Source organism: Myotis brandtii, unplaced genomic scaffold, assembly GCF_000412655.1.
Source record: "Myotis brandtii unplaced genomic scaffold, ASM41265v1 scaffold547, whole genome shotgun sequence".
In the NCBI taxonomy this organism is placed as follows: Eukaryota; Metazoa; Chordata; class Mammalia; order Chiroptera; family Vespertilionidae; genus Myotis; species Myotis brandtii.
Window position 1 is genome coordinate 41,695 of NW_005370024.1, and position 14,954 is coordinate 56,648.

At 46.3% G+C, this 14,954-nt stretch overlaps 2 protein-coding genes across 2 annotated transcripts in view; one reads left to right on the forward strand and one right to left on the reverse strand.

Moving 5' to 3' along the window:
- MED28 (mediator complex subunit 28) overlaps positions 1-5,526 on the forward strand; it is a 6,098-nt gene extending 572 nt beyond the window's left edge. Inside the window, exons 2-4 of the mRNA XM_005878117.2 lie at positions 1,254-1,320; positions 2,100-2,212; positions 3,518-5,526. Coding sequence (XP_005878179.1) covers positions 1,254-1,320; positions 2,100-2,212; positions 3,518-3,715 — 378 coding nt within the window. The 3' untranslated portion in view covers positions 3,716-5,526. The remainder of the gene's footprint in view (positions 1-1,253; positions 1,321-2,099; positions 2,213-3,517) is intronic.
- Positions 5,527-6,252: 726 nt separating this feature from the next.
- Positions 6,253-14,954, reverse strand: part of FAM184B (family with sequence similarity 184, member B) — a 53,650-nt gene continuing 44,948 nt past the window's right edge. The window contains exons 13-16 of the mRNA XM_014549330.1: positions 12,708-12,825; positions 11,704-11,808; positions 10,425-10,624; positions 6,253-7,427 (exon numbers count right to left, since the gene is read on the reverse strand). Of these exons, the coding sequence (XP_014404816.1) occupies positions 7,334-7,427; positions 10,425-10,624; positions 11,704-11,808; positions 12,708-12,825 (517 nt within the window). The 3' untranslated portion in view covers positions 6,253-7,333. The remainder of the gene's footprint in view (positions 7,428-10,424; positions 10,625-11,703; positions 11,809-12,707; positions 12,826-14,954) is intronic.

Consider the following 14,954-nt stretch of genomic DNA (forward strand, 5'->3'; position numbering starts at 1 on the left):
GCCGCCCCTCCCGGGGGCGCACCGTTACCCCGCCGCCTCCTGCGCCCTTCCCGCTGGGCTCCACCTCGCAGCGACGCTGCAGTCGTGGGGCCCTTGACCTGAAACGGGCTGATTTCAAAGGTGTGCGGAGCTCGATGCCCGGGTCGGGGAGGCAGGGCAGCTGGGGGTGAAGGAGGGAGAGGCCCCGGCAGAGATGACCCCAAACAGGAGTCGGGCCCAAGGAGTACCCTGGAGCCCCAACTCCAACAGGAGTCCTCATTCAGAATGTCCCACAGGACGGGGGTCTTTTTCTGATTTACTGAACGGTTACAGGGAATTGCCTGGGGGGATATTGTGATTTTTCTCCGTTAAATCAAATGGTGGCACCTGCAGGCAGAAGGGCCCTCCCATCTCGTCCGTGGCCTCAGTCTGGGCCCAGGTCCACCTGCCTCCTGCCAGGTGCGCGTGCTTCGTGCTGGCGGGGCCCTGCTCTCCTGGGGTTCGGGGGTTCCTTCCTGCCCCCTATGCCCCCCACCCCCATCCCGTCCTCTTTCTGGCCCCGCGGCGGTGTTAGGCCTCTGAGTGGACAGAACTCCCGGGCTGAGTCACACACACACCTGGATCCTGGTCCCTTTAGGGAGGACTCCCTCTTTGGGGCTTGTTTTTCCCCCTGACGCCAACCTGGCTCTTCTCTTGGGCCCTCCAGTGGGCCATTAGCTTGTGTTTATTGAGCACCCACTTCCTGCCGAGCAGAATCCCTGCACATGGTGAACAAGGCAGGCAGTTCACTCGTAGCGGGCAGCTAATAATGGACTGAAAGCATGGATGAATGGCCGTGGAAAACAGGACAGCGGGGCTTGGTGATAGAAGAGTAGAGGGAGCGGGCCTCTCCCAGGAGGAGGTGGTTTACCCGAGTCCTGAGTGGGTGGTGCGGTCCTGTGCGCATCGGAGGGAGCAGCCGTGGGCAGGACTGGAATTGGGTTCCGGGCCCTGGTGTGGAGTGAGAGAGTGGGGAGAGCAGCGCGGGGCAGGAGGGAGACCGGATGGGGTGCCGACCGATTCCAGCCGCCTCATGCGCTGGCCCTTCCTCCCTGGGCCCAAACGAGTCAGTTTACCACGTGTCTTCATTGGCACGATGTCTTGTCTGGTGTGCAAACCAGATGCTATCAGCTCATTGAATGAGTTCAGGAGGAGCCGTATCTTACCCTAAAGTAGGGTTTTTTGATGTGCGAATGACATTTTTTTTTCTTCTGTGATATGTTTTGGTCACACAGGCTTGCTTTGCTTCTCTGGTGAGTCAGGACTATGTCAATGGCACGGATCAGGAGGAAATTCGAACTGGTGAGCATGCCCTCTTTTTAGACCTGGCTCTGATGGCTGATTTTACACTTGATGCGTTTCAGTCCTGCTGGTACCCTCAGAGAACTGTTCTGGGGAAGATTTATGCAGATTGCTCGTATACTGCTGGTTCTCTGTTCAGTTTATTAATTGACATCTTGTCATTCATGATGAACCATTCACCATGAACTTTTCATAGCAGCATTAGGACAAAGACCAATAGTGTGTTCTGCTTTTAAAGTAAGTTTTGTTTAGTTTTTGAATAGGTGTAAGTAACAGTCTCTTGTGCTTCCTCCTCGCCCAAGTCCTGTCCTCAGAGGTAACCAGTGGTTCTGGTTTCTTTGTACTAGATTTTACATGTTAGGTTTTAACTGGAATCATGCTTCTTGCTGGAACTCTGGATTGTTTTTCTTCAGAAGAAGTGTGCTGTAGTAGGTCTCTTATTCACCTGATAAGACCAGTGGTTCTGGTTTCTTTGTACTAGATTTTACATATTAGGTTTTAACTGGAATCATGCTTCTTGCTGGAACGCTGGATTGTTTTTCTTCAGAAGTGTGCTGTAGTAGGTCTCTTATTCACCTGATAAAAGTAAAAATTATCTGCTATTTAATGTTGGCTAACATGTGGAAGGCTGGGGGTCAATATCATTGCTGTGGCCAAATTTAAAATCCCAGATTACATCCATGAGAAGGTGATGTTTTGATATTCTGACTGTTCATGTATGAGGGAGATTTTTGTGTCGAATATTTTTTTTAATTTAATATTTTGTGTGTTTTTTTAAGGTGTTGATCAGTGTATCCAGAAATTTCTGGACATTGCAAGACAAACAGAATGTTTTTTTCTACAAAAAAGATTGCAGTTATCTGTCCAGAAGCCAGAGCAGGTTATCAAAGAGGTATGAGCTCCGTTATCTCCTCACCTTTCGAAAGAGCACATGTTGTCAGAGTTCCGTTTCTGCTTTAAATGAAAACACTTTTCCATTAGCTATCGTAGGTCTTTATAGATTGAGGACAAATGTTGCTAGTTGTCAGTGTTCATGACAACCTGGACGAGTAGTGGAGGAAAGGGGGTGGGGGAATCAGGGCTTCAAACAGCATTTTCATATGCTGGCTGTCATAGAAGATGTTTCTTAAAGGAAAGGTACTGCTGCTTGAAAAAGGTTGGAAAGCCAGTCATGGAACTCACTTTGGACAGGAGCTGTGATCTGTGCATCCCCAGGTGCCCATACACAGGACCAGCTTTGTCCAAGGAACCCCAAATTAGTGTTCCGGCCCAGGCTCCTCCAAGCTCAGGACTTCATTATCTCAGTCGTGTGAAGCAGGGGCATGTGAAGTGTGTTGGGGTGGCCAGGATGACTGGAGAGCTGCAGTGGCATTTCCTGTGTTGGGCCAGGACCTGCCCCCTGCCGTGTGGAAGAGGGAAGAATCGTCCGCCACACGGCCAGTGGTGCCTCTAATGAGAAACACTCAATTGAGATGAACGTTTTGTGGGCAGTGTTTGAAGTAACTACTTCCACAAGCTGACCAATTAAAATATTTTTATTCAATGATATCCCTGTTGAGAAGGTGAATGGTGAGGTGATACTCTCATAGTTCATTGCATCAGATCAGTTCCTGATTTGAATACTTCAGTAGTAACATAGGGGTGTTCAATAGTAGTTGAATAGGTGTAAGTAACAGTCTCCTGTTACTAGCTTTATCTCTTGATAAAGAATTACAATGCTAGTATTCACTAAAAAAAACTCTTGAAAATGAGATCTTAACACTTCCTAATATGAAATGTTAGAACAGCGATTGTGGACTCTTTTAAACAGTTGTTACCATGTGTTTCAGATTCTCACTGTCTTTCAGGTTCCCAGCAGTAGCCTTTGGACAGAGATATTGACTCGCTGGGACCAGGGTGGGGAAGAGACTGGTTTCTTTTTGGCTGCTCCTTGATACTTTGGAATATTATAACTTGGGAATTACTTATTAAAAGAAAATGGATTAAGAATAAAAACTCTCCATGTTAGGCAGACATTTGCCATTGGAAGAGTTGCTTTGGGTTATTCAAATAGTGGAGCCAAGCAGAGTAATGATTGGGCGTGGTGTGGTTTAATGGATTTTCTTTGTTTTGAATTTACTTCTTAGTGCTCTTAATTATTCAGGGACTGCATTTGCTTCTCACGAGGTTGCTCTGACTTCGTCACCTTCACTTGCAGGATGTCTCGGAACTGCGGAACGAGCTGCAGCGGAAAGACGCCCTGGTCCAGAAGCACCTGACCAAGCTACGGCATTGGCAGCAGGTGCTGGAGGACATCAACGGGCAGCACAAGAAGCCCGCCGACATCCCGCAGGGCTCCCTGGCCTACCTTGAGCAGGCGTCTGCCAACATCCCCGCGCCTATGAAGCAGAACTGAGGAAAAGCCGCAGGAAAGGGTCGCTTCTCCGTGGCATGACATTTTGGAAGAACTCTGCCAGAGAACGAGACATCTCAGTTGCATGCTCCCACCTAAAACGTTCCCGTTTTTTATAAGCTCTTACTTTATTATTACTTTATAAAATGTGTATAGCTTTGGTAAACCAAGTAAATATTCGTGTTTTTAACAAAATTTAGACTGTTAGTGTGATGCCACTAACATTGCTTTCTATGTTTCTTTTTTCTGCTTGTTTTATTTTTTAAATGTTTGTGTAACTTTTAATCTGTTTGTTTTCAGTTTTAGATTAGTTTGTATCATGAGGGAAAAACTGGTCTGATCTGTGAATCAAAGGATGAGGATTTGGGTTGTAGGCCTTTTATCTTAATTAACCCCCAGTGGCAGTAGGTACAAATATGTAAATTTGCCACGTTTCTAGACTTTGAACTACCTCAAGAAGAGGAATCTAATACAGCAATGTTTGTAATGCATCCAGAGCTCTCAGAATGAGATCTTTTGTAAATACTCGGAAGAGGATTGTCATAGCCTAGGTTAGTGCAGTGATATTATAGTAGGATCCTTAAGTTGATGTTGACTTTTATTTGTGGTAAGTTTATATTTTGTGTGATGCTTGCTTACTTTTTTGGGTTGGAGGCTGCAGGAGGAGCAGTGATATGTAAATTTTGTCACATTGTGCAGTGAAGAATCAGTCTAAATAGCAGACCCCGTTCCCACTAGTACGACTGGGGCAGAGGTGAAGTGTGAGGGTTAGTCTCTTTTTGTTTTGAGTTTTGTTTGCTTGTGTTGTGTTTTGCTTTGTGAAGCAGAAATTTCCCATTAAGGAAGGTTCTTGCTAATGGATGGTGGTGATTCCAGGGGACAGGGCCTCAGGGTGGGGAGCGGCCTGCAGGGTGACCCTCAGTGACTTCCTCTCCACAAAGAGCATGTGGAGCCTCAGCATTTGGGAAGGTGCTTTACCCTCTCGGTGGTCATACAGGCCAACACGATTCTTTATGGAGATGTTGCTGCTGAGAAACACCGCCGGGTGCTGTGTCTGGCTGTCCCTGAATGAGGCTCCTTTCTTGGTTGTTTAGGTCTGGCTAGATTACATCCCCTTACCCCAAACAAGCACCACTGTCTCCTGAACAGGCAGTGCCTCTGGGGCTCGGTATCTTGACTTGTTTTGTTTTCTCCAGCCTTGAAGGCCCCTCCCTGTAAGCACTGACATCTGCTCGTGGTGCCTGGATGCTCCCTGAACCCTCCAAATGCCCTCCCTGCTGTCCCCCCCATCCCCCCAGGACACAGCACTTCCTGTCTCCTATCAGCCTTGCTTGGTGCTCCCTCGAGGGTTAGTAATTTGTATGTGTCTCTGTGCCCCCTCATGAGAATTAGGCATTATTTTCCTCTGAACATACAGAGATTATGTATTATCTCTTCTACATAGTACTTGCTACCCATTGTGTTTGTGCATGTATGGTATACAGCCTGAGGCCACTTAGTCCTCTCACTGAACATGTGTGAGTTAAACAAAACTTGAAAAAAAATTTTTTCTCAGATAACATGACTTCAGGGTTGTTAACCTGGCCATCTCATGCTGATTAGAAGCTCTGATTGGCAGCTTTGGATTTCTTCATTAAAAACCAAATTAAACGGATTTAGGCAACTTTCAGTAATAAAGCGGTTCTTGGTGAAAAGTTCAGGAACTGTCCTCCTTGGTGCTTAGTGAAAAGACTTTGAATTAGTGTATGTATCAGTTATTGCCATTTTTTATTAAATTCAAAAAATTTCTAGCAAATAAATAATTTTTCAATCTTCTCTGTTTGTAAATATCATTTTCCTTTTAATGGCATCTTGCTGGTTGGTTGATGAACATAGAAATCCCTCCTTCAATGAGAAATAAGGCATCAGCTGGGAGTTCCCTTGTCTCCTCACTCCCATGATGATAGAAGCATGCAAAAACTTAGTTAACACATATGTAATGATTGGGTAGGATCTAGAAATTTAACAAATCTTTTTCACTCACCTGCAACAAGAAAGGAGTCCAAACAGATGCAGAGTCTTGAGTACAATCCTGTCCCTGCAGCAGGTGTTACGCCGAGGTATGGGACAGCAGAATGAAGGGAAGCCTGCTTTGCTAGTTGTCAGGAGCTGCAGGGTGGGAAAAGGTTTCAATCAACAAAAGTAGGATTGTGTGCAGTCTTTAAAACAAGATACAAAGTCCTACAATGCTCACTCTGAGCAGGAAGCAAAAGACAACTACAATATATTGATACTGAAAAATAATACGGTACATTACAGGTATGGTAAGTATTTGCAGTTAAAAAATTATTGGGGCCATGTGTTTTGATTAGATAGTAAATTTACCTTTAAATTAGGAGTTTTGAGATGTAATGCATTTCTCTCAAAAGGACATAAGTATGTAAGAGGCCACTTTTTATTTGAAGATGATCCGATTGAGGTCAATGTGAACTTTCCATTTCCAAGTTCAGTCTTCATCAAATTTCACCCTTCTTTTGGAAAATCAATACAAGTCATAACCATTTTTATCGCCCAGTTGTTTAAAGTTTTATTCAAAGAGCAAAGATTTGACAGTGCATAGAATAAACAACTGTTCATGGGCCACCTTGCTGGGCCAGCACCAGAGGACTGAGAATACATTTTGCCCATTAAAAGAAGTATTAAGTTTTGTCAAGTCACACTGCTCCTTCAGAGGGTCCGACAGTTCAGTGTGGGCTGAGCAAGGTCAGCACCGTGGATGGCCACTACCTGTCCCCTTTAACCTACCAAGCATCCATGCAATGGGGACGCAATGCATCATGAGGCAAATGGCCCAAACCCAGAGACCAGAGGTTCAGTAGATCTTTGACTTGAAAGGACAGATAATCTAGAAACCTTCACAAATGGCCAAGTTGGCATTGCAGATTGAAACAGAGGTATGACGGGGCGGGGCTCGGTTATTCACAAATCCTGGCAGTGCTTAATTCGAATTTGTGATCGGGATCATTGCCATATTATGTTGCTTAATCCTCATAAAGCCCCATTTTGAGGTAGGTGTTATCCCCTCTATTAGCTACTTCACGTCCAGAATTAGGAAATCCAAGTGTCAAGGTCTGTGGCTGTTCAGTCCTAGTAGCTTCGATTTGCTTGTTTTGTGTTTTAATTGGCTTTCCTGGTTATTCGGAACTTTGTTTTATTCCTCTTCTTAATGAGGTTAGATGTGCATCTTAAATTATATCACTTACATAGAAACACTTTTCAAGTGGATCTGAGTTGCATCCTCGAAAATGAAATCCCTTTAAAAGTAGACCGCGGAAACCACGAAGCGGAGCGCAAGCTATGGACACGAAATACTACAGGCAGGTCATCAGTAACATTGACATTTTCCTATGATGTTCTCGGGTAACACGGGTTCCTTTTACCCTAACGTCAAGGATTTTTAATGAACCGGTGCCACAATGAAACAGTATGAAATGTCAGTGCCGAAATTTGTTTAGCTATTGGGTGCAAATCATATTACAAAGCAGGTTATTTGGTTGATTGATTTTTTAGTTCATTCCCTCAGATGTTTTAAAAGAAATTTTTTTTCAAATGTCCTTTCTGTGATGGATCCCAAGGATCACTTTAGAAAGAAAAGTACTTGGTGAACCATTCCTGGTGGGCAGAGCCCTGTTTCTGCTGGACTTCTTTGGGTTGGGCTGTTTCACCATCTTGTGTCCTAAACAAAAAACAACAAAAAGGATTAGATGGTTTTGCGGTTTTTAAAATTACTCAGAAAACATCTTAATACCCCACCATCATTTCAGGGGAAGATAACTGCTTCTTTGCTCTTCAAAAAGTGCTGGAACATGACTGGCCAACATTAGCATCTGGAAACCAGCTGTGAAGGGAATGTCTAATTTCAGATTTGAAAACCAAAGGTTCTCCATTGTTTCACTTAAGATCATGAGGCGTATTTGCAACATTTATTCCAAGCACAAATCTCTATATATAAAACCCTAATATGCAAATAGATTGAACAGCGGAATAACCGAACAATCAAACAACTGAACAACCGGTCGCTATGACATGTGCTGACCACCAGGGGGCGCACACAGAACATGGTGGGCATCAGCAGCAGGCAGCAGAGCATGGAACATGGTGGGCGTCGGCCGCAGCGTGATGGTGGAGCAGGTGAGCGGGAGTGCCAGACCAAGGCGGAGCACCGGTCGCTGTCATCGGAGTGAGCCTCTGGTGGTTACTGAAAATTCTTTGCTTCCACGTGCCATGGTCCCACCCAGTGCTCGCACCCACTGCCAGCGCCGGCCCCACTCGCACCCACAGCCAGCACTGAAGCTGCCACTCGTACCCGCTGCCGGCCATCAGCAGGTGCGAGCGGTGGCTACCTGCCCCGATCACCCCTGAGGGCTTCTCCACCTCCCCCTGCTCCTGAGGGGCGATTGGGGTCAGTAGCCGCCGCTCACACCCGCTGACGGCGCTGGCCTGCTCGCACCTGCTGCTGGCATCAGCCCCAATGGCTCTGCATCGTCAGCGGGTGCAAGCGGGGCCAACACTGTCAGCACGTGGGAGCGGTGGCGGCAGGAGCAGGGCTGCCGGCAGACGGGACTGGGGGCCGGGGCACAGGGGTGGCTGGGCAGGGGGGCGGAGGATGGGCGGAGACCCACCCCTGTGCCCACTGCAGCCTCGTGGCCCATAGTTCCTTTCAAGGTGCACGAATTTGTGCACTGGGCCCCTAGTTAATAAATAACCGCCCCTCCCCCCCCCAAAAAAAAACCGGTAAAAGAGGAGCATTTGAGATCTTGCTCCCTAGCATATGTTGTCAGTTTGGTTCAAATACACCCATAAAAATTCTCTACAGGAACAAAAGAAAAAGAAGAAAGAAATGGTTGATCAACACAGCATTATAATTTATGGCTTCTTTAAAAGTTATCTACTGTGTTCCAACATCACAATGAGGCTGTGAAATTAGCCTCATAAATTGAAAAGGGGAAATAGTTAGCAAGCAAGTATGGTGTATACTGGATGAATGGTCTCTATCTGCAATTTTGGCGCTTCATATACAGCAACTAGAGCCCTGGTGCACAAATTCATGCACACTGAAAGGAAATTAATTAGAAGAAATATTTTAATATTGCTATTCACCCTTTCTCTATAATAGACATGTCAACCAAATTCACGATAGACAATGACAGATGGAAACACATGCGTGAGATTAGCGCCGATATATATATGTGTGTATGTATATAGATAGATAGATAGATAGATAGATAGATATATATAGATAAACTTGCTTAATTAGACCTGCTTTCTGATGTAGCTAAACTTTTTCCAGCCCAGTGAAGCACCCCAACTTCTCTTTCAGGTAATTGTCAGCAACACAGCAGTAAATATCAACATGAAGCAGATTATTATTCTAGATCAAGCAGGGAGAAAAAAAGGATGAAATATTTAACTGCAGCAGTGTTTGACTATATTCTGCACAGTGAGAAAACTTGAAGTTATTTTCAAGGTCCACCAATTCTTACTTCTTTTCAGTCAGGTCAAGTTTCTAAGCTTTCTAAATCTCTGTTTTCCAGCTAATGAAAAAAAAAAAAAAAAAGGATTCCACCAAGTCTCCTATCTACCTACTCCAGGAGTTCTGTGAGGATCAAATGAGATGAGGCACAGGAAAACGCTTCACAGACATTTGGTTAAAGTGTAAAATGTTTGCACCTGGCTATAAAGCAAGTCGTGTTCCTGGGCTGAAGAAACTCCAAGGAGGCTAGTCACTAGGGAGAAGAAGCCGGGCGCTATGTGACGTCATTGCCCAGTGCCCATGGCGACTGTTCCCGGGCTGGGCTGGGCTGTGGGCTGCATTTTGCGCCCTGGGGTCTCGGCAGCATCGGCTGCGATTTGGTGGGCTGTCCCTCCGGGGTGTGGCAGGGCCTGTGTCCCACTTGGGAGAAGCTCAGTGCTGCTTTGTGGGCGCCAGGTCCGCGGTGCCATTTCTCTGTAAATGGCCAGTGTGCGTCATGGCAGCTCTTGCATTGAGTGTCTTCCCCCTGGTGGTCAGTGCATGTCATAGCGACCGGCTGGACGGTCAGACACTTAACACATAAGCTTTTTATATATATATGTAGATGGGAAGATAGCCTTAAACAGAGGTACACAAGTACGAGATGAACCCGGGAGCTGGCTCTAGCAGTTAATACAGGGATGTGCTGGGGGCTCCAGGCCTCAGGTTCCTTAGCTGTGAAACAAAGGGCTGGCCTCATTCTATGACTGACCACCAGGAGGTCCTTGCAGTCCAACACTCATCGAGATGTATGCTGCCCCATTTGCCCAAACAGCCGTGGGTAGGCAGGGCCTTAGGAAAAGGAACATTTTAGGAGTGGCCCTTTCTGAAATGCAAACTTCAAAGCTCAGAATTAAAAATTTTGCCTCTGAATGGATTCAATGCCTCTTGTCTAACTATGAAAAAAAAGGGGGTGTGTGTATGTGTGTGTCGGGGGTGGGGGTCCTGGAATGTGGTACCAGAAATAGTCCCTCTTCTAAAGAATGGCACATTCTCTGCCCTTACACAATCTTCCACTTGGCGGAACTGCCATTTTCCCAGGCAGGGCTTGACCTGCTGCTCTTTGTATCTGTCCCAGTGCCGGGTATTGCACAGGTGCCAGAATGGAATTCCAGTTTTCCTCCTATTCCGGGAAAATGGGATCACAGCGCCTGCCCCTACCTGGTGGCCGCTTTCACGTCTAGAGACTGGGTGGGCTTGTAAGGCCGGCCACCCCCGGGGCTTGGGTCCAAGCTGGGGGACTTAGTGATTGGCGGGGCGTTGATCCGGGAGCTCAGGTCACCGCTCAGAAAGTTCTTGGCGTAGGAGGCGAGGTTGGGCACGCTGACCACTCGGCTGGGCGCGTCCTCCATCTTCTTTTTCTGTTTGTGTTAAAGGACAGGCCTCTTAGCGTCGCCCCAAAGAGGTGTTATTATAAGAGTCAGTAAGACCCACCCAACCCAATCCGTGCCCGTGAGGAGCAGTGCTTTTATTTACGTACTTCCATATTATTTTTCAAAGCATTTTCCCCTCTAACCTATTTTGTGTTTTAAAAAAACACACACATGTCCACAATCTCTTATCCGAAATTCCTGGGGACAGATGTGTTTTGTAATTCAAAGATCTTTGTTTAGATTTTAAAAGGCCACATAACACCCCCAGCTGGGGCTGGACCCATCTTGTCCTCCAATGCATGACTATTTCTGAAGTGAAACTTACATTTTGTCACAGTAAGAAGGATATGTAAAAGTCATAAGTGATGCCGAAACCGGTTTGGCTCAGTTGATAGAGCGTCGGCCTGCGGACTGGGAGGTCCCAGGTTCGATTCCGGTCAAGGGCATGTACCTGGGTTGCGGGCACATCCCCAGTGGGAGATGTGCAGGAGGCACCTGATCGATGTTTCACTCTCATCGATGTTTCTGACTCTCTATCTCTCTCCCTTCCTCTCTGTAAAAAATCAATAAAATATATTAAAAAAAAAGTCATAAGTGATCTTATATCAGGTCAGCTGATATTAGATTTATTGTTCTGTGAGCCATTAAAAAATACGACTTTTTTTTTTGAGCTTTTAGGATTTGTGATAGCAAATGAGAGATTTGGTGAATATTTTTATTGTAACAAATTCCATAAGTATATAAGGAAAAAAATGTTAAGAAGTGGAAGATTCCTGCTCTTCTCACCCTTCTTCCTACCACCAATTACTGTTAAAGCCACTATTAATAGTGACACATTTATTTACAGAAAATTTGGAAAAGACAAAAAAAAACCCATAAAAAATAAAAATACACATCATCTTCCTAGCCAGACATAAACATTGTTTAAGCATTTGGGTTATTTTCTGTGGGTCCTAGTGAGTCTTCTTTTGACCGTCTCCCAGCCATTGGTAAATACGCTGCAGGTGCCTTAGAAGAATGAAACCAGCAGATCGTGCAATGTACCCAAACCAGCAGAACCGACCTACCTTCATGGAAGGGGTCAAATACCCTGGGTGAGGGTTGAAAGAGAAGGACCGATTCCGGTGGGACATTGCGCTGGGGAACGCTGCGTAGTGAAATCTCCTCTCCTCCTGGAAAAACAGCACAACTGCGTCTAAATGAGCCTAACCACAGGGCACTGGGCGGCTGTGTGAGGGTGGAAGACAGAGAGAAGGAAAGTCCTGGGGGGCGGAGGGGGGGAAGCCAGGCGAACGAGATGCCATCCAGGGAGCTGTGAGGAAGCGCCTTTACTCCTGGGGTCTTTGTGTCCCCGCCCCTCTGGTAAAGCAATGGGCCAGCTTATTGGGAATGCCTTAGGGAAGTTAGAGACCCAAGTGCTATCAGCATCTAAGAAGAGCACTGCAGGAAGTTAACAATTAAAGTGCAGAAAGTCAATAAGGAGGCAAAGCAGGCAGACCCCCGGGTACAATCCCGATCTGGCTAATGTTGTTAATGTGTGCCACTTTTTCTTTCCTTCTGTATTATTTTTAAATAAATGGCTACCAGGCCATGGTGGATGCCTGATACAGAAGCAGAGGGAGTCAAGGAAAGCTTTTCCCTTCAAGGGACCCAGGGGGTGGCTTTGCTAACTGGAAAACAGGTGGTCATTTTTACAGAAGATCGATATAGAGTAATTGGCTTGCTTGAATCTGCTGAAATTCAAACCTAAGGCGAGCCATTCTAGATCTCCCCAAATTCTGTTGGCTAATAAAAAAGAGTGATATCAGCCATGGGCAGATGCTGTGGGGCCTGGGAGCGGAGAGACTTTTTTACCTTCTATTTTCCTGTGTTAATTTTTTTTAGTGAGTATGAATTCTTTTGTAGAAAAATAACCAAGGATCTTTTGTAAGGTGGTTTTATGGTGATCATCATTAAAACCTGAGGTGCCCAGCGAAATGCCAGGTGCAGGAGAATGCCCCTTCCTTCCCTCCTCCTCCCCCAGGAACTCTCAGGCACCCACGAAGGGCCCCCTGGTAGCCAGCAGCCTCACCGTGAGCTGCTTGATGATCTCCTCTCGCTCCTTCAAGCGGGTCTGCAGGCGGCCTATGAGCTGCACGTCCTCCGGCCTGGACGCCCCCTTCCCTGGCTTCTCTCCGGAATCCTTCAGTCTGTTCCAAGCAGACATGCAGTTAGCCCCTCACTGCAACTACTCGACCACGAGCAGGGGGAAAGGTGATGACGTGGTAGGGACGCCACTGGTGGTCAGCCTGGACAGAAACGCTCTCTGTGCACAGAAGGGGAAATCGAGGCCCAGAGAGCTTACCCAAGATCACCCAGTGAGCTGGCTGCAGAGCTCGGGGTGGAGCCCAGGACCCCAACTCCCAGTGTGACCTTTGTGAGTCCCCCCAAGGCTGCACGGCCCAGGAACCAATGGTGAATGTATGTACACAGATGCTGCACAAAGTGGAGCTTCAAGAACCAGGGATGCTTGGGAGAGGAGGCCTCAGCAGGAAACGGCCCCCACCTGGCAATGCCCAAGGCTCTGCTAATACCGACGTGGCTCTGGCGCCATCTGCTGGCCGACAGGGAGTGTGGCATGTGCAGAGCAGTGAGGGCAGCTGGTGCCCATAACTCTTTCAGCCTGAAGCCGAGAAAGAACTCTCTGGATGGTGGGGAGAGGGAGGGTGAGGGCTGCAGATGACCCACTGCCTGTGGTCGATGGTAAGAGGCTAGGACTTTGGGGTGAGGTGAGTTGGGCTCTAATCCCAGCTCTGCTTTTTTTTTCTAGCTGTGACCTTGGGTATGCATTTCACCTGAGCCTCAGTTGCTCCTTTAAAATGGGCGTGACATGGGGTGGTTGTGAGGATTCAATGAATGCCTGGCACATGGTAAGTACCCATTAGAGCAGTGGTTCTCAACCTTGGCTGCACATTAGAATCACCTGGGAATCTTTTTAAAATCCTGATTTCTGGGCCTCATCCTCCAGAAATTCTGTTTCTTTGTTATGGGGTGGGGCCACAACATTAGCTAACTCTCTCCCTCTCTCTTCCTCTCTGTAAAAAAATCAATAAAATATATTTTAAAATAAAATAAAAATTAAATTAAAGTAAAAATAAAATAAAATTAAATGGGCGTGACACGGGGTGGTTGTGAGGATTCAATGCCTGGCACGTAAGTACCCATTAGAGGGAGGGTGGTAAAAGCTTCCGCTCCAGATTTTGGATGATTTGCTTTGTGTTACAGACAGTGGAGAACAGTTTTTAAGAGGGCAAGCCAGGGCTCAGACCGGTGACATTTAAATTCACTTAGTGCTGCTGGACCTGGTCTCCCTGATGCTAGCACCCAGTCCTCCAGTCTCTTAGCAGCCAGAGAAAGTAAGTCAGACCACGTTACTTCTGCCTAGAGCAGCGGTTCTCAACCTGTGGGTCGCGACCCCTTTGGTGGTCGAACGACCCTTCACAGGGGTCGCCTAAGACCATCCTGCATATCAGATATTTACATTATGATTCCTAACAGTAGCAACATTACAGTTATGAAGTAGCAACGAAAATAATTTTATGGTTGGATCACAACATGAGGAACTGTATTTAAAGGGCCAGAAGGTTGAGAACCACTGGCCTAGAGCCTTGCCATGGCTTCCCAGTGTGTTCTGAATATATCCAACCTCCTCCCCGCTCACTGTAGCATTTCCTTCATCCCTTGGAGTTACCCCACCAACCTCAGGTTCTACCACTCACCCTCTCACCTTCTGGTTGCTCAGGCTTATGAAGCAGACCCCGGGGCCTTTGTACTTGCTGTCTGTCTGCCTGAAATGCTCGTTCTCCAGATGGCTCTCTCATTCCCTCGCCCCCCTGTGCGTAGATGTCACCTCCTTAAAGAGGCCTCGTTGCCCACTCTTGCCACTCTCTAGAAACTGATGCTATTTTTCTTACAGTACTTTCACTACCGACATGAAGTTAAATATTTGTTTCTTTATTTCTTGTTAGCATCCCCATTATTTGTGAGTTCTATGAGAGCATAGTCTTTGTTTTGTTCCCTCCATAATCCAGAGCCTAAAACAGTAAGCCCTGAATAAACATTTGTTGAATGAATACATTAATGCATTTTGTATTATCTATAACAGTGGTTCCCAAACTTATTTGGCCTACCGCCCCCTTTCCAGAAAAAATATTACTCAGCCCCTGGAAATTAATTTTTTTTAAATTTTATTTTATTTTATTTTTTTTTTAAAATATATTTTATTGATTTTTTACAGAGAGGAAGGGAGAGAGATAGAGAGTCAGAAACATCGATGAGA